At 34.5% G+C, this 18,918-nt stretch overlaps 1 protein-coding gene across 1 annotated transcript; it reads left to right on the top strand.

Moving 5' to 3' along the window:
* Positions 1-8,690: 8,690 nt before the first annotated feature.
* Positions 8,691-9,290, top strand: LOC137634711 (protein FAM200C-like). The gene has a single exon (XM_068367202.1). It carries the CDS (start codon positions 8,691-8,693, stop codon positions 9,288-9,290), a length of 600 nt encoding a protein of 199 aa, XP_068223303.1.
* The last annotated feature ends 9,628 nt before the right edge of the window (positions 9,291-18,918 follow it).

The following is an 18,918-nucleotide window of genomic DNA, read 5'->3' as shown; positions in this document are numbered from 1 at the left end:
CTCCCATGCGAAACGAATGGCTCCATCTGTTGAGCGAGCAACCAAACATTCAGAGCGGTAATGCTTACGGGTATATAGGATGGAATTCGATTGTAAAATTTGCAACATATTTGTTCATAATTTGCATTACTATGTCAGTATATTTTACTCATATATTCATGACATTTTTAAATTTTAGGTAACTAAATTGCAAATTATGTTTCTCAGTCTATTTTTCAGAAATTCAATAGCTACATCTCTTATGATTTAGTTAATTTTCTTGCAAATTTAAGTATTGTACAGTATATTACAACCATTTTTAAATGTTCTATACAATACCACATACGAATAAATTAAAACATACTGTATATCTGATTTGTTAAACTTAGCCACAAATGCTTATGTGTAGGCATACATTTAATTACAGTTTGTAGGCCACTGGGTAAATGTGTAGGAGAGCTCCGCGGAAGATCTTGAAGAATTTAAACACCTACAATTCACTATTATATCATATAGAACGCTTATATAATAGTCAATATATGAGCAGCTTCTATTTAACGAAGATATTCGTGTGTATAGTTATGTTTCACTTGGATTTTTTCTAAGTGTTTGTTTTTGTTTACTGTGTGATGTCTTGGCTAAAATGAGCTGTTTCACCGCCTTACTGCGTATGGCAGACTAGTTCTCAATGCTATTCTAACCAATAACAGGTGTTTTCTTGACGTCACACTGTTTGAAAACCAATCATGGCGGTTTTTACAAATCTAGCCAATGCTGACACTTATTACTTCACTTATCCCTGCTATTTTTCCACCAGTTACCACAGTTTACGTGAAGTTCCGCGGAGGAATATTTTTGCACGTCTCGGATCTCCCTTCAAACTGAAAAGCTCATTTTGCCGTGAAGTAAGGAGCAATTAGCAGGACCTTCATCCCGTTCCGACTGTGTCACTTGTGACAATTGCTTTATTTCTTATGGGGATTTTTGTGTACATTATTCAGGGAAAGTTGATTTGCTAATTGCATTTGCTCAACGTCATGGTTTGATTTTGGCAGAGAAAAAGTGCCCTAATTGTGAAAATGTGTGCCGTATAGATTACAACAAATTAGCATTCCGGTGTGATCGTAGTGTGGTTACTTGTGGGAAAAGGAAGAGGAGGTGCAATTTTTTCGTGTCTTGTTTCAAAGGTACATGGTTTGGAAACGCAAAGTTAGATATTGAGACTAATTTGAAGTTTGTGTTCCTTTTTTTGCAAAAGGCGTTTTCATTTGAATTTGTTTCGTTTAGGGGTACAGGGCCCCATAGGCTAGGTTAGGTGGGTGTCTTAGGTTCGGTGGTGCCCTGAAAATTACTGTGGCCTTAAGGGGGGGTCGCAGGGGGGGCGGAACCCCCCCCCCCCGGTAGGCCTAGGTAGGGGTACATGGCCCCATAGGCTAGGTTAGGTGGGTGTCTTAGGTTCGGTGGTGCCCTGAAAATTACTGTGGCCTTAAGGGGGGGTCGCAGGGGGGGGGAGCCCCCCCGGTAGGCCTAGGTAGGGGTACATGGCCCCCAGGGTAGGGTAGGTAGTTGTATTAGGTTCGGTAGTGCTCCGAAAAATCACTTTTCTCCTCCTCCCCCCACCCAAAAACCCCGCTTCCCACTGGGGTCCCCCATAATTGTAGTAGTAGGTTTATGCTTACATTTTCTGTGTAAGAGTTAGGTGGTTGTAGGAGGATTATCTCACAGTTTCAAGGTAACTGTAGCTCTAATTTACTGTTTTCTTTCGTTTTCTATTTTTAGAAACTTTTAAATCGAGCGCGGAGGTCTCCTACACAATTACCGGCCACTGTAAGATGGAGAGATATTAGGTGTATAAAAACACAATTGTATTTTGTTTTTTATTGAAATGGAAAAGCATGATGCACTCATGTATAGTTTAGTATTATAAACTAATAAATGTATAAATGTACAATCAAAAGGATCAAAATAACACAAAATTGTATCACACACAAAAATAATCAAAAGGGGGTTGGAAATAGAAATAAGGTAGCATACAAGCCAACAAAAAATGACAAAACAAAAGAGATTTAATGTGGATGCCTTGCCTTGATCTTACATCCAATATCAGTGGGGCTTACTCATTAGCAGCACATACTGCATGTATTATACTGTTTGGACTCACCGTTCTTTGTCCTTAGGGAACCTGTGAAATACCAAATGAGGATCGGTTTCTTTTTGCTTATGGCACACAACACACTTGTGTGACTTCTTTACTGTCGGCGCCATGAATTCGTTTGAGTCAACTGTCAAATTCTGAATATAAACAAACAGACGACAAACGATGTATACCTACAACGCCATCTGAAATCGGAGCAATCAACTATTGTGTTTACTTTGGAGTTGTCAACTAGCGTATTAACATTCTATTTTGAGCCTTCCTATCTTCCTTCAGTATATAGTCTTTGGCCCGGTGTAGTATATACAAGCCCCGCCCCCTCGCCCGTCATCCGTGGACAGGCTCCGCCCCTTTACGTTATACCAGCTACAGTTGTATAAACAACCTTTAAAAACACCCTTGTAGCTGTTTGAACAAAGCCTACTTTCTAATCAATTCCTGTAAATATATAGGATATGTATATGCCATTGAGGTTTCTCCCTTCCTAGGGAACGCTGTACAAAATTAACATAGTGTAATAAGTTTAGTTGAATGGTAACACTGTAAATCTCGCCAATTTTTGTTGGAAAGTCGAGAAAATTAAGTGGAATGCATACCATTTTTACGTTATATTTGGCTGAGACATGTGTATATATACGTGTGTGTTTTTATGATTTTTTTTTTGTGAATACTAATGAACAATATAGGCTATTAGCATTACGTTTAAAACATATTCATTTATTACAACACCCGGTTTTAATACCAATACATGGACAGCATTCGTATTAGCAGTCGAAACTTTTCTGGTCACTTCGATTGTATTTATAATTGCTTAGGCATTCCTTCCTGTCGTAAATCACATACTGTGGCAGTATGACCTCCAATCCACTATGAATACCACCACACACACACACATACACACACAAAAAAGTTTGGTTATGTTTACCTTTAGCGAGGGGCGCTATATAACTTTAGCCAAGGTCTATAGACCTTGACTTTAGCTATGCACAGAAAACTTAGGGAACTGACAGGAAACCAAGGTTTAGAGTAAGGGAGGCATAATGAGTTACAAATGGCCATTAAAAAATAGGGCAATTTAATTAAATTAGGGCACTTTCTTTAAGACTTCCTTGAAATACCCTAAGTAGTAATGCACAAATATAGATAAATGCTGATACCATTCTAGAACTGCATTTCATATGTGAATTAAACCCTACTGATTATATACATACATATTTATATATATATATATATATATATATATATATATATATATATATATATATATATATATATATATATATATATGGTGAACCGAATGATCATGAGTTTAGATCTCACTTATGCATTCGCCAGTTTAGGGGAGTTTTTTTAGATATCTGATGTTAATTTGCCTCCCCCCCCAAAAAAAAAAAAAAATTTTCCATCTAGTTCCCCAAGTTTGCAATGCACAGGTAAAGACAAGAGAGTAATTAAACAGATTGTAATAGGTAAATTTTAACCCCCCCCCCCCAAAAAAAATGAATAAAATAAAAAAGAAGGAGAAACTTCAAAACTTACAAAAGAATGTTTCAACCTTGTATTCACAAATATCACCTTACCAACTGATACAGCGTAACCCTGTGGGGAGTTTTTTATACATTGTGTTTTTACAGTATTATTGTTTTCATTTTGATTTATTTTTTTTTTCCTAGGGAAAAGTTTTATGTAGAGTTAATGATTACTATTTTTTCACAGTTGCAAGGTGCTTATGGATGTTGATATCAAGATTGTGCACTCAAAATCTCCTGAACATATAAGGGACTTTCCATGCTTCATGATGATCAGGGGGAATCACAATCATAAATACAGTGATAGACGTAGCCGTTACTTGAACATAACTGTTGAAGGTTAGGTGTATCCCATCCCCAAGATTCGATCCAAGTGTGTGGGGCATTTATCACATGCTAGAATGCAATCTCCCAAGACCAAAAAATAATGTAGAGACTTGCCACAGGAGATTCGAGACAGCCGTTGAAGGATCATACCAAATGGGAATTTACAAGATGATTCGAGACTTTATTAAAGAAACACCATCACACAGTCCAAGAAGTACGCTTTTGCAATTCACTGTCGCAAGTATCTTTGACCTTACGACCTGTATGGATGCATCTCCTGACCCCAAGTATAGATGAGCGACGACTAACTGCAGCAGCAGGCTAAACCTTGATTGCTGTTTCTTTTTTCCAACACAGTTTTCTTTTCTTTGCATTAGGCTAAAGGCTGCTTTCTGTTCACTTTTTCCAACATAGTTTTCTTTTCTTTGCATTAGGCTAAAGGCTGCTTGCTGTTCACTTTTTCCAACATAGTTTTCTTTTCTTTGCATTAGGCAAAGCCAAAGATGCACCTGTGTACCTCTCAAAGGTTTCCATTTCTCTTGATCAGTTGAAATTACATTGTTTTATAGACGCACCCATAGCTGATGACATCATTGATTATTCATTATGAATACTAATATTAACATTAACATTAACATTAATATTAGTATTATTATTATTATTAATATTATTGTTATTATTAATATTATTATTATTATTATTATTATTCATAAAACTCATATTATTATTATTGTTATTATTATTATTATTATTATTATTATTATTATTATTATTATTATTATTATTATTATTATTATTATTATTATTATTATTATTATTTGCTAAGCTAAAATCCTAGCTGGGAAAGCACGATGCTAAAAACCAATTGTTCCAAAAAAGAAAAATAGCGAAGTAAAGAAATTAAATAGATGAACTACAAGACAAGTAATGAACAATTACGAATAAAAAATTTACAAAACAGTATCAACATTGAAATAAAGCTTCCATATATAAACTATAGAATAGTGTGTACGAATGTAGCCTTAAGCAAGAGAAATCTACCCCAAGACTGTCAAAGACAATGTTACAGAGGTTATGGAACTATCCCAAGACTAGAAAACAATGGTTTCATTTCGGAGCAGCGTACCATAGCTGGAGTGTCTCAATCCTTATGAAGAGGAAAGTAGCCACTGAACAGTAGTTAAACCCCTGAACGAAGAAGAATTGTTTGGTAATCTCAGTGTTGAAAGGTGTATAGGGACAGATGAGAATGTGGAAAGATTAGACCAGACTATTCGTTGAATTTGTAGGCAAAGGAAAAATTAGCCGCAACTAGATATAGAGATCCAATGTATTCCTGTCTAGCCAGTCAAAGAACCCAATAACTCTAGCGGTAGAGTAAGAAATCAACACGTAAAATTGACAGACTTTTAAAACCCTTATTCTTCAACATGCTTAAACAGGTGCAACAATGAAGGAATAGATATAAAAGTAATGATGATGAATTGTTATGAAAAGGTTGTAGGCTACTTGCACGAATCCAACTATAAAACTGGTAAGAACTGGTAAGAAAGTTTTGAAAATTAAGTTATTCCAGTAACCTTTAGTTTTCATAAGCAGATAATGATATAATATATATATATATATATATATATATATATATATATATACATACATATATATATATATATATATATATATACACACATTATATATATATATATATATATATATATATATATATATATATATATATATATATATACATATATATATATATATACATATATATATATATGTATATATATATATATATATATATATATATGCATGCAAAAGAACCACAGGGAAAATGAAAATATGAAATATAAAATTAAGTGTCTCTCTTGCTTTTAAAGATCTATTTTGCTGTTGTTACTCTTTTTAAGATATTTCATTTCCATTTCTTATTACTTCTCCTGTAGTTTATTCATATTTTTTTGTTTCCTTTCCTCACTGGGATATTTTTCCCTTTTGGGTTCCCTGGGTTCATAGCATCTTGCTTTTCCAAATAGGGTTGTATCTTAACTTTTAATAATAATAATAATAATAATAATAATTGGAAATCAAGAAATATCTACTGTTACGTATTATATTAGGCATATACAGTATTCGCATAACCTTATATTCTTCATTAACATTCACAAAACACGAGCCATAGCAATATTATTGGTTATTACTGATATCGAAATGTCAATGACGACATAGGGGAAGATTGAATAATTCGTCTGCCAGTACTAGTCCAATGCAGAACAAAGGTCTAAGACATGTCCTTGTTCATATAAATATATATATATATATATATATATATATATATATATATATATATATATATATATATATATAGATAGATACATAGATAGATATATATTCATTTGTATACGCGTGTCCCTTTCTGAGTATGGAGTACCTTTACGAGATGAAAGGGTTTCTGTATTGCCATCATCAGCAAAGCAGTACTAGTCAGGGCCACCCATATTTGCTGTGAGCTATCAGACAAAAGTCTCCCACCATCAGCAATCCGTAGTTGATCAGCGTGGTGATGAACATTGGCCGAACCCCAGATATGAACAAGGACTTGAAATGGCTCTATATGTGTTGTTGTTGTTTACATGTTTGTATGTTTAGGTCTATATAACCAGTTTCGTAATTGCAAATATTGAGGGTCAAATTTCCATACAGTAATTCATTACATTATTTCCATTAAATTCTGATGGAATGTTATTCCTAAAGTAAAGATAACTCTCTCTCTCTCTCTCTCTCTCTCTCTCTCTCTCTCTCTCTCTCTCTCTCTCTCTCTCTCTCTCTGAAAAAGTAATATGAGTGTATTAGAACCTGTCGTTGTAGTCATCACAGCTGATGCTAGTCCACCACAGGACAAAGGCCTCAGACATGTCCTTCCACTCCAGTCTGTTTATGGTCTTTCTATGGCAGTGCATACCAGCACATTTTGTTAGCTCGTCAATCTATCACCTCTTCTCACCCCTGCTTCATGCCATTGCATACCAGTACATTTTCTTAACTCCTCAATCTAACGTCTTCTGTTCCATCCCCTGCTTCGTTTGCAATTTCTAGGAACACAGTCTGTTATACTTTTTCTCCATCTATTAACTGTCATTCTCATCATACGTGTTGCCCACGTCCATTTCTTGTGCTTACTTGTTGTTATAATATCCTCTACTTTAGTTTGCTCTCGTATCCATGCTGTTCTTTTTCTGTCTCTTAGTATTAATCCAGTCATTATTCTTTTTATAGCTCTTTGAGTTGCAACTAGCATATGTTCTAAGGCAGAGGTTCTCGATGGGGGTGAAATTCACCCCCAGGGGTGAATTTTGGGTTTTCAGGGGGTGAATTGTGACCGAAGTAAGTTTATGGGAAAGTAGAGCAATTATAGGCTTTTGCATATCTGGCCTGTCACGTGGACTGGGATTATATCCTGTGCTAGCCCAGGAAAAATGGATTGGACAGTAATATACAAGTGACCACCCAAGTTAATCCTAGGATTGGAAAAGGTACTGAGGAAGAGACAGATGGCTAGGGAATTAAGTAGGCCCCAAGAAAATCACTTGGTAACCCCAAGGTTGGGAACTCCTGGACTATAAATGAGAAGCTAATACCAATTTCAGTATTGAATTGTCACCAGTAAGTGTCGTTGTGAACCTTATTTCCAGGATATTATCTTGAAGACTCTAAGTAAGTAAGTACAATAATTTTGTTTCTTCCACTGATTATGCATGCATGTGTCCGTGTTTTCTGTTTTTAGTTTTTGTCATAATTTTAATTGTTATTTTTTTGGTGAATAGGGATTCTGGGCTTTTTCAGGGATTTTGGTATTCTTCTGAAAATATATAGAATAATATATAAAAATATAAATAGAAAAATAAAAGAAGTATATAAAATTATTTAAAGATAAAAAACTAACTTAATAATTATAAAAAAGTCTATAAAAAACTAAAGTTATTTAGTTAAACAACCCCCTAAAAATATAAATTATATATATTTTTTTAAAATTAAATCTTATATTTATTAGGTTAGTTTTTTATCTTTAAAGAATTTTGTATATTTTTTATCTTTTTTTTAATTTTTGTTTTTTATACTTTCTTATATTATTCTATATATTTTCAGAAGAATACCAAAATCCCAGAAGCCAAAAATCCCCATTTACCAATTTTTTTTTTCTTTGCATTTTTTGTGAGTATTTTGTTGGTCTTGCACTCACATTGGTGACTGTGCTTCTCTAGTTTAGTTTTTGTGATATTAACAGGGACCATAATCTCCCATATTTGTGCATTTTACACATTCTTTTTGTGCTTCACTGTCATTATTTACTACTTAATGTCAGTCATGTTGCTGATTAAATATATAATGGATAAATATATCACATTTTGTCTGTAAAAATAACCAATTAATATTTTTACGTTTTCTTGTTTTGATGTACCGAATTCGGAGCCCATTATGAGTATAAAAAAAAAAAAGAAAGTACGATCATTCATATATTGCATATGGATTCACATCCATCATCATCAGTGGAGAAAAAAGGCCCCAATGTGTTATTTGTAGAAAAGCTTTGGCAAAGGATTCTATGAAACCACCAGAGATGAGGCAACATTTGCAAAATGTTCATCCTCATCACGTAGACAAGAACAAAAACTTTTGAACACCATTGGAATGCTCTCAAAAAGATGAGGCTGGTTTCAACAGAAAAATTTAAAGAGAAAAACGATAAAATTACTGAATCTTCCTATGTAGTAGCACTTGAAATAGCAAAGCAGATAAAAAAACATACAATTGGAGAAAATTTGATCAAGCCTTGCGCTCTCAAAATGGTGGAAATTGTGTTGGGAAAAGAAATGAAGGTTCCATTATCAAACAGTACTGTTCAAAGGAGGATGAGTGACATAGCCACTGACATCAAGGATCAAGTTGTGCCGGAGATAAAGTCTTCAACATTTGGCTTATTTTCAATTCAACTTGATGAATCAACTGATGTGGCATCATGTTCCCAGTTGATGGTGTTTGCAAGTTATGTTCACTCAGATTCATTTAAGGAGGAGTTTCTCTTTCGTTCCCCTCTTGAACTAACCACCAAGGCCTCTGATATTTTGGAGGTTTCATCTTTTTTTGAATCAGAAAATCTTTCGTGGGATAATGTCAGTGGGTGTTGTTCATTTGGAGCACCAGCTTTGTTTGGGACAAAATCAGGATTCCAAGTATGTGTGAAAAAGCGAGCTCCAAAAGTGAAAGACATTCATTGTATGATCCATCGTCAGGCACTGGCCTAAAAAATACTTCCTGCTCCGCTAGAGAAGGTTTTGGATCAAACAATTAAGATTGTAAATTTCGTCAAGGGAGGGGCACTCAACTCACGACTTTTCAAGCAGTTATGTACTGATATGGATGTAACCCAACATTCGCTTCTTTTTCACACGAATGTTCTTTGGCTGTCAAGAGGAAATGTAACTGAACAAATATTTGAGCTTAGATATGAGCTCAAATTGTGTTTTGAAGTGGAAGGTTAAACAGAATTCCCTTCTGGCTGAGTGATTAGGAATGGATCATGCGTCTTGTGTATTTGGTTGATATATTTGAGCAACTGAATAAACTGAATCTTCAGATGCAAGGAAGGAATACAAACATTATAAAATTCGTAGATGCCTTGAAAGCTTCCATGAGCAAGCTTGTAAATTGGAAGAAAAGGGTAAATGCAGAAAATAATGCAATGTTTGAGAAAGTGTCATCCATTCTTGATGTTTGTGGTTAAGACAAGGTGCTTCCACAATTTGCAAAAATTAAATTTTGCAGCATTTGACAACACTGGAAAATTAATTCAGACGATATTTTCCCGAACGTAGTGATGATGAGTTGGATTTAGTCAGAAATCCATTCAAACTGTCAGTTGAAAAAGTTCCTGATGATTGTCAAGATAAGTTTTTGGAGTTAAAAACTGATTCGGGTGTAAGAGATATTTTCGATGAGAAATCAATAACAGAATCTTGGCCTCTGATCTGCGATTCCTACCCAAAAGTGGTAGAAATGGCTATCAGTGTATTGCTTCCGTTTGTATAAACATATCTTTGTGAGTCAGGCTTTTTCAGTAGATTAGAGGTAGAAAATGATCTGCGTTGTGCCCTTTCAAGCACTCATCCGCGTATCCCAGAATTGGCTAAGAAAAAACAGTTACAGGTTTAGTCAATCGATGAACTGTAATCTTCTAAATAAAAATAATTACAGATTTATAATAACTTGTTACCCTATCGAACTTTTTGTTTATTGCATTAGCTTCAGTTTGGCCTGTTAAGTAGTTCTTATAAATAAATAAAAAACTATTTCGCTTCTATCCCCGTTTTATATATATATATCGATATTTCTAATTTGCATATAATTTGTAATATTCCATTATACAATAATCCATGTAAACCTTAAAATTTATAATATATTTAAAAAAAAAAAAAAGAAATAAAAGGATTTTTAGTAATATTTGCATATTATATAAAGTGAAATTTTTGAGACAAAATTTTGGAAAAGACGGGAAGGTAGGAAGGGCGGGGGGGGGGGGGGGGGGGTGAATGACATCATTACAAATGGTGAAAGGGGTGCATGGGCCAAGAAGGTTGAGAACCCCTGTTCTAAGGTTTTAGTAAGGCTCCAAGTTTATGATGTATAGGTTAATACTGGTAGGACCATGTGATTAAATACTTTTCTTTTCATAGAGAGTTTAGTTTTACTTTTCGTAATCTCATTTTATTTACTAAAAGCGCTCCATCCCATGCTTATCCTTCCTTTAATTTTGATCTCATGTCCAGTAGAAACATCTACTGTGTTTCGCAAGTTCGTATTTTATATAATAATCTCCAAGGTTCGTTTCTAAACTTTATTATACTCTCTCTCTCTCTCTCTCTCTCTCTCTCTCTCTCTCTCTCTCTCTCTCTCTCTCTCTCTCTCTCTCTCTCATGGTTAGAGACCTTTCCGATTGGACGATAAATATGTCAGGTCGATGACATTTGGAGGCAGCTGGGCGTTGGTCGAGTTTCCTCGAAGTACCAGTTTACGTGTCCTTCACGAGTGGCCTGTCATCGCAGGTAGCCTGCTCATCTGGTTTAGCTAGTTGTGTGGAAAGCATCGGAGCTTAAATTTGCCATCTACGAGTTTTTGGAGAGAGAGAGAGAGAGAGAGAGAGAGAGAGAGAGAGAGAGAGAGAGAGAGAGAGAGAGAGAGAGAGAGAGAGAGGATTTTGGATGTCTGCGGAGACTAAATTTTTGTTCTTGGGTTGAGCGAATTAGTTTTAACGTTTAGAGAGTTTTGATGATCATGTCTTAACTTATTCACCACCTACGACTATTGACGCAAAGGGCCTCAATTACATTTTGATAGTCTTCTCTATTTTGAGCTTTTAATGGAATTTGGGTCATATACCCAGGGAGGCCATTCAGATCCAAGGTGGAGCTGGGGGAAATTATTTAGAAATTTAGCAAGGAGTTAAAACACAACTCTAAGAAATAGGTGCAACTGAAGTCCAAATTGATATTGCAAAACTCATGGATAATACTGCACCGCGCATGTTTCATACATACTGTACACTGTAATGATATTTTTTTTTTTTTTATCTCTCGTTCTTTCTCGCACCGATGATAGAAAAACCTGAAGGTCTATAGATCTATATATGTAGTTCCATTGCGTGTTTCAGATTGTTTGATTTTTTTGTGATATTGTTGCCCTCAACTGTTTGTATAAAAGCTCGTTATCTGTCGAATAAACTTCATATGCATTTACCTCGCCTATATGTTAGTACCTAACAGATCACCTTGCCACAATGCCCACAGTACACCCGCATTATCCCCAAAAAGGGGTATATTTAGCTTACATTTAGGGTGAACTAGGGCACTAATCTATCAATACCTATTATTAGCTGACAATCATTTATCAAATCTTGATGATAATGATGTCTTGATTTAGTAGAAATGAATTTTGATGAACATTTTTTGACATTGTTTTTAACTCATTTGTATTTCTTTTGCTCCTTCCCAGGTTCGTCTCAAGAGGTGGATGTCCTCTACCTGTGTTAGCTGGGTGAGTACATGAATTTGATTACTTTCTGTTCTCTCTCTCTCTCTCTCTCTCTCTCTCTCTCTCTCTCTCTCTCTGTTATTTCTAATATAAATATATACAGATAATGCTGGAGATTCTCTTCGTTATCTTGTTGAGGATTTCATGAGAACTGGCTTGTTTTAGATTTTTATTTTCAGTGGGGTCATTTGTCAATGCTAAGTATCTTTTACCAGTTCGATATTATGAGTATATGAAGTAGATTTAAAAGAGGTTTTGTGGATCTGATCATATTCTTTTTTACGGACTATATATCTCGGCTTATATGTGAAGGCCTTAATGAGTGGCCTTTCCTACTGTGTATGTATATCCAAGCCTTGGTATCTGATCAGCCTTGCGCCAAGCGTTCTTACATTTGAGCCTACTACTAGTCTATTGTGGAACTTGGCTCTTTTCTTACACATTCGTCGAATATATATCCAGTGGGAACACCTTAACGTGGTGAAAAGGGTTTGTGTATCGCCATGATCACCAAAGACGCACCAGGCAGGATCACCCATACTAAGACGGTTTGCTGTGAGCGATCAGACAAAAGTCTCATACCATCACCAATTTGGCCAGCGTGGCGATGAAAAGTGGCCAAACTCCCAGACATGGATAAGGACATGTCTGAGGCCTTTGTCCTGCACTCGAGTAGAAACAGCTGCATGTGTTGCTGTTGTTAGCTCGTCAATCTATCACCTCTTCTCACCCCTGCTTCATGCCATTGCATACCAGTACATTTTCTTAACTCCTCAATCTAACGTCTTCTGTTCCATCCCCTGCTTCGTTTGCAATTTCTAGGAACACAGTCTGTTATACTTTTTCTCCATCTATTATCTGGTCCTGGTTTTCAATTACCCTCGTAAACTTATTCTGACTTATATTCGCAGTATTTATTTTCTTCTCGTGTCAGGACAAAGTGTTTCATTTTGTTCTCCAATAACATTTACTATAGGTGTCAGCCCACTTTTCAACAATACTCAGTAAATCTGTCTACTAAATACTTGTATTTAGTGCCTCCTTATATCATTAAAATAATAAATCCAACCTGTTTGTCTAGATTACTTTAAATACTCCATTGCCATACCTTTTTTTATCAGCTTATGCTCTCCTTCAAATTAGTCTTCTACGTAATCATTTAATATTCTTCTTCATCATTATAATTCTCATATATATATATATTATATATATATATATATATATATATATATATGTATATAAAATATATATATGTACATATATATATATATATATATATATATATATATATATATATATATATATGTGTGTGTGTGTGTGTGTGTGTGTATGTATAGATATGCTATAGGTCTTTCGAAAACCAATTTCTTGAAAGACAATTGTTCGGAAAAACTTTTTTTTTTTTAAAACAATTGTTCGATTTGACAATTGGTCGAATTACAAGATATTTGAATAAGCAATTTTTCGAAATTAATAATGTTCAAATCCATGAGTTACAGCGACTAACTAGTTGAGCAAGAGTAAGAATTCATTATTTTAGCGGTTTAGAAGAAAGTAAGTAGTTATATGAGAAATAACTCAATTGAATTTTTTGGTCTTTTAAATATATTGATAAAAAAATTAACCTTAAACAAATCCTTCTTTGAAATATAAACAACATTGAAATTCCCATTGTTATTTTGGACGATTTCCTATTTAGTAGAAATTTCGGAAACCCTATAATGGCTGAGTTCATGAAGAGTGAAAAATAGAAGCCCATGTTAGTAGTGAACAGACACTTATTTGTTAAAGACAAGCAAATACAAAATAGAATATATTTGAATTTGCCATAAATTTTCAAATGACTCTAAATTTCATGCTGTAACAGTAAAAGATGTTTCCATTTCTAAAGAACATAATCATTCAGGTGAAACAGCTGAAAGAGAAGTGCGAATATCTATGGAAAACTTAGAGGACGGAAAAGGCACACGTGACTAACCTCATTTTGACATAGATGTGCAAAGATATGGAAATAAAACTTTAATAAATCTAAAATATTCGTTATTTAACGAATTATTCCTCTACGGTTAAGTAAAGTAGGCTAAAGATTAGAATAACATAAATTACGAAAAATTGCTTATTCGAATATCTTGTAATTCGATCAATTGTAAAATTGAACAAATACACATTCGAACAATTGTTTACGAATAGCTGGTTTTCGAAAAAAAGTATTTCGAACTAGTGTCTGTCAAATAATATATATATATATATATATATATATATATGTGTGTGTGTGTACTTTCGGAGGGGCGATATCTTAATGTGGTGAAAGGGTTTGTGTATTGTCATGATCAGCAAAACTGTACAAGTCTGATCCTTCCATAATTTTTCTTCGCTTCCTGAACGAAATGGGTCAGCCACATTTGTAGGATGGGAACCAAGAACAGATGGGAGGTCAAGCTGAAAGTTATTAAATCTAGAACGAAGTTAACTCCTTGCAAAGGGTTATGTAGTCTTAGACGATTACAGTATGTAATGTGAGGTTCAGTTAGGCTTCTATGGTTTGGGACAGGGAAATCTTCATTTCTTTTAAACTGTTTGTTACTTTTAGTATTAATCCCTTGGATATTATCTTCTAGGGGGCTAAGGGGCGTCAGTTCACCTCTCGCCTTATACTGTAGGCAATAATTTGGTATTTTTTTGTCTCTTTTGCCCCTTATTTGCACCTGCTGGTTCCTTATTATTATTATTATTATTATTATTATTATTATTATTATTATTATTATTATTATTATTATTATTATCATTATTATTCCTACGAGCTAAGCTACAAACCTAGTTTGAAAAAAAAGGATGCTATGAACCCAAAGGCTCCAACAGGGAAAATAGCCCAGTGAGTAAAGGAAACAGGAAAAAATAAAATATTTTAAGAAGAGTAACATTAAAATAAAAGTTTCCTATATAAACTATGAAAATTTTAACAAAACAAGAAGTAGAGAAATTAGATAGAATAGGTGTGCCCTAGTGTACCCCCAAGCAAGAGAACTCTAAACCAAGACAGTGGAGGACCATGGTACAGAGGGTATGGCACTACCCAAGACTAAGAGAACAATGGTTCGATTTTGGAGTGTCCTTCTAGAAGAGCTGCTTGCCATAGCTAGAGAGTCTCTTCTACCCTTACCAAGAGGAAAGTGGCCACTGAACAATTACATTGCAATAGTTAACCCCTTGAGCTAGGAGGAATTGTTGGGTAATCTCAGTATTGTCAGGTGCTTGAAGACAGAGAAGAATATGTAAAGAATAGGCCAGGCAATTTGGTGTGTGTTTAGGCAAAGGGAAAATAACCGTAACCAGAGAGAAAGATGCAATGTAGTAATATTAGGAAGATCATTCCACAACTTGGTCACAGCTAGAATAAAACTTCTGAAATACTGTGTAGTATTTTACTGTTATTCCTATTCCCAATTACGTTTATTCATAAGGCTGTCAAATCTCTATTTTCCCTTCAGCTTCATGAAACCATTGAGAAATTTTCTACCCGTGCTATACCTGTTGATGAATGGGCTCCCTGGGCCTGGCACTGAATCCAGTTGAGCTTTATTTGGAAATTGTTAAAGATTCACATACGTGATTGCAATAGTAGTTTTTCACTTTCAACAAGTTCTCTCTCTCTCTCTTTCTCTCTCTCTCTCTCTCTCCCTCTCTCTCTCTCTCTCTCTCTCTCTCTCTGTAGGCCATATATATATATATATATATATATATATATATATATATATGTATATATGTATATGTATATACACACACACACATATATATATATATATATATATATATATATATATATATATATATATATATATATATAAGGTGGAGTGATATAAGAAACTAACCTTGTGTCTAATAAACTGATTTTAAGTCTCTCTCTCTCTCTCTCTCTCTCTCTCTCTCTCTCTCTCTCTCTCTCTCTCTCTCTCTCCCTCGAACTTTGTCTGATGAACTAATTGCATAAATTACGTCTCTCTTTCGGGGACAGAAATATGTTTTTCTCGTCAGATTTTGGTTCATCGTACAGCCTACCTTATAAATTATGCATTACAGAATACTTCTTGTGTCAAAGAAACATATGGTCATTTTCATTACATTTCTGTATAACGTAAAGTAGTTTTATATCTTTCGATGGCTATTTATCGTGGAATTATTAGTCATTTCAATGAATATAGTTTTTATAAACAGAAAATACTTATATTTTACCATTATTTAAAGAAAACTATAAAAAAAATATCTGAACAATTATTCTATAATCAATTCACGATGAATGGGAATTTTTTTTTTTGGTTGTTAAGAGCGAAATACGATAGAAAATAAAGCAAACTTTTGAAAAATTTATTCTGTATTCAGCAGTAAATCAAATAAACATGGAAATGTAGGTTATTAAAAAATGAGTAAGCATGTATATTTCTATTCCCCTTGTTTTGTTAAAGATTTTAGTTTTTATATATGAAATATTTATTTCAATGCTGTTACACATAATCTTTTTTTCCTCGTTTCCTTTCCTCACTGGTCTAATTTCCCTGTTGGGGCCCTTGGTTTATACCATCTTGCTTTTTCAAATAGGGTTGTAGCGTAGCAATAATAATAATAATAATAATAATAATGATAATAAAGCTTAATTAGTGAAAGGGTAAAAAAATCGAGCGTAGGTCTATGGTACTACTTCGTTAATTTTTTTTATCATAGTCTTTTAAGAGGAGTGGATAGTCAAAAGAGGTTAGATTTTTCGTAAAAGGGGAATGGTCGAAAGATTTTGAAGAAGAAAATGTATAATGACAGTGTGAGGGTAGTAAGTTTTCAGGGCAAAAAGGTTAGTTCATTTCACTCTGCTGGTGGCAAGGAGGTGGAGGGGCGAGTACCCCGTCTATCCAGCCATCCCTTCAAACAACACCAGGAGGCAATATTTATACATATGAGTGAATATCTAATAATAATAATAAATAATAATAATAATAATAATAATAATACAGCTACTCTTTGGGTCAATAGGCCTAGGAGGCGAGATGATGTATCTGAGGTTTCAATCGGGCACACTATTCTATCTTGTTTCCCTTTTGTTATTTTGAAGTTTTTAACCTCTTTTTATTTTCAAGCTTTTATAGTTTTAATATGAAAGATTTATTTGAATGCTAATATTTTTCTTAATCGTTTCTTGTAATATTTTTCCATATTTCCTTTCCTCACTGGACTAATTTCCCTGTTGGAGCCCTTGGGCATATAGCATCCTGCTTTTCCAGCTAGGGTTGTAGCTTAGCAAATAATAATAATAATGATAATAATAATAATAATAATAGGAAAGCGACCAAGTCCATTTATCGGTATTGTCCTGATCTGCACAGGTTGTTCCATCATTTCCACTGTATGGGTTAGGCACAAGTATGGAGCACTTTCCCTTGACGTCTCCGCGGCGTTGGTCAGACAGAATAGGTTCACTTTTCTTCCTTTTATGGATATTACAATTCTTGATTGGTAGAACGGTAAAAGAAACCTAGAATAAAGTCTTGAACTGTTAATCAAAGGGAAATTTAGAGAAAAGATTTTAGTTCTGTGCGAATCAGAAAAACACAATTGGCCACTTTGAACGTGGGGAAGGGGGGGGGGGGGGGTTATGTAGTCTTATATTGCGTATTTGTCACGTGGTAACGAAAAAATACCTTACCAACGTGTGTAATTTATATATATATATATATATATATATATTTATATATTATATATATATATATATATATATATATATATTGACTTGTCTATCGTGGAATTATCACGAAATTGACACGTATTCACTTAAAAAATAATCTCTCGCAGTAATGAAATTAACGTGCAATTACAGGCTGGCTCTCTCTCTATCTCTCTCTCTCTCTCTCTCTCTCTCTCTCTCTCTCTCTCTCTCTCTCTTAAACTATTTTGATAATATTCAATGAATGAATGATTAAATCTGGATTGCAGTTGTGCGGGCTGATGAACATTTGGCATTCATCATCATCATCATCATCATCATCATCCTCCCACGCCGATTCACGCAAAGGGCCTCGGTTAGATTCCACCAGTCGTCTCTATCTTGAGATTTTAATTCAATACTTCTCCATTCATCATCTCCTACGTCTCGCTTCATAGTCCTCAGCCTTGTAGGCCTGGGTCTTCCAACTCTCGTAGTGCCTTGTGGAGCTCAGTTAAAAGTTTGAACTAATCTTAAATCTCTCTTGTGGAGTGCGAAGAGATTGCCCAAACCATCTCCATCTACCCCTCACCATGATCTCATCTACATATGGCACTCGAGGAGTCTCTCTTATAGTTTCATTTCATTTCTTAATAACTATGAAAGCGGTGTTCAAATTTGCTTTCTTTGAACATATCGTGATGCAAAGACCTTTAGATTTAATATCATAATAATAATGATAATAATAATAATAATAATAATAATAATAATAATAATAATGTGAATATTTTTAATGTCATAACCTCACACCACAGCCTCTTATTTACCTCATAACAGAACAACAAAAAAACTTTTCGAAAGAGAGAGAGAGAGAGAGAGAGAGAGAGAGAGAGAGAGAGAGAAATTTCTCCTACCAGCTCAACAGTATCGTGCAATGCTGGCACCTCTGAAGGTGCTGGCACCTCCCCCAAAAGTTTGCAATGGCAACCTCGCTAAGCCAGTTCAAGTTAACTCCGCCTTCCCTTTTGCAAGATTCTTTCCCGTCACACATACACCTCATGAATGCTGCAATATTCTTCTTAGAAGTATATCTTATCACTTATAAGATTTGTTCAATGCTGAAAGTGTCGATATTCGACAAAATAGCGACCATGCAACCT

This window comes from Palaemon carinicauda, chromosome 45 (assembly GCF_036898095.1).
Source record: "Palaemon carinicauda isolate YSFRI2023 chromosome 45, ASM3689809v2, whole genome shotgun sequence".
Lineage (NCBI taxonomy): Eukaryota > Metazoa > Arthropoda > Malacostraca > Decapoda > Palaemonidae > Palaemon > Palaemon carinicauda.
Note: the sequence above shows the minus strand (reverse complement) of the source record. Positions and strands in the feature narration are given on the sequence as shown.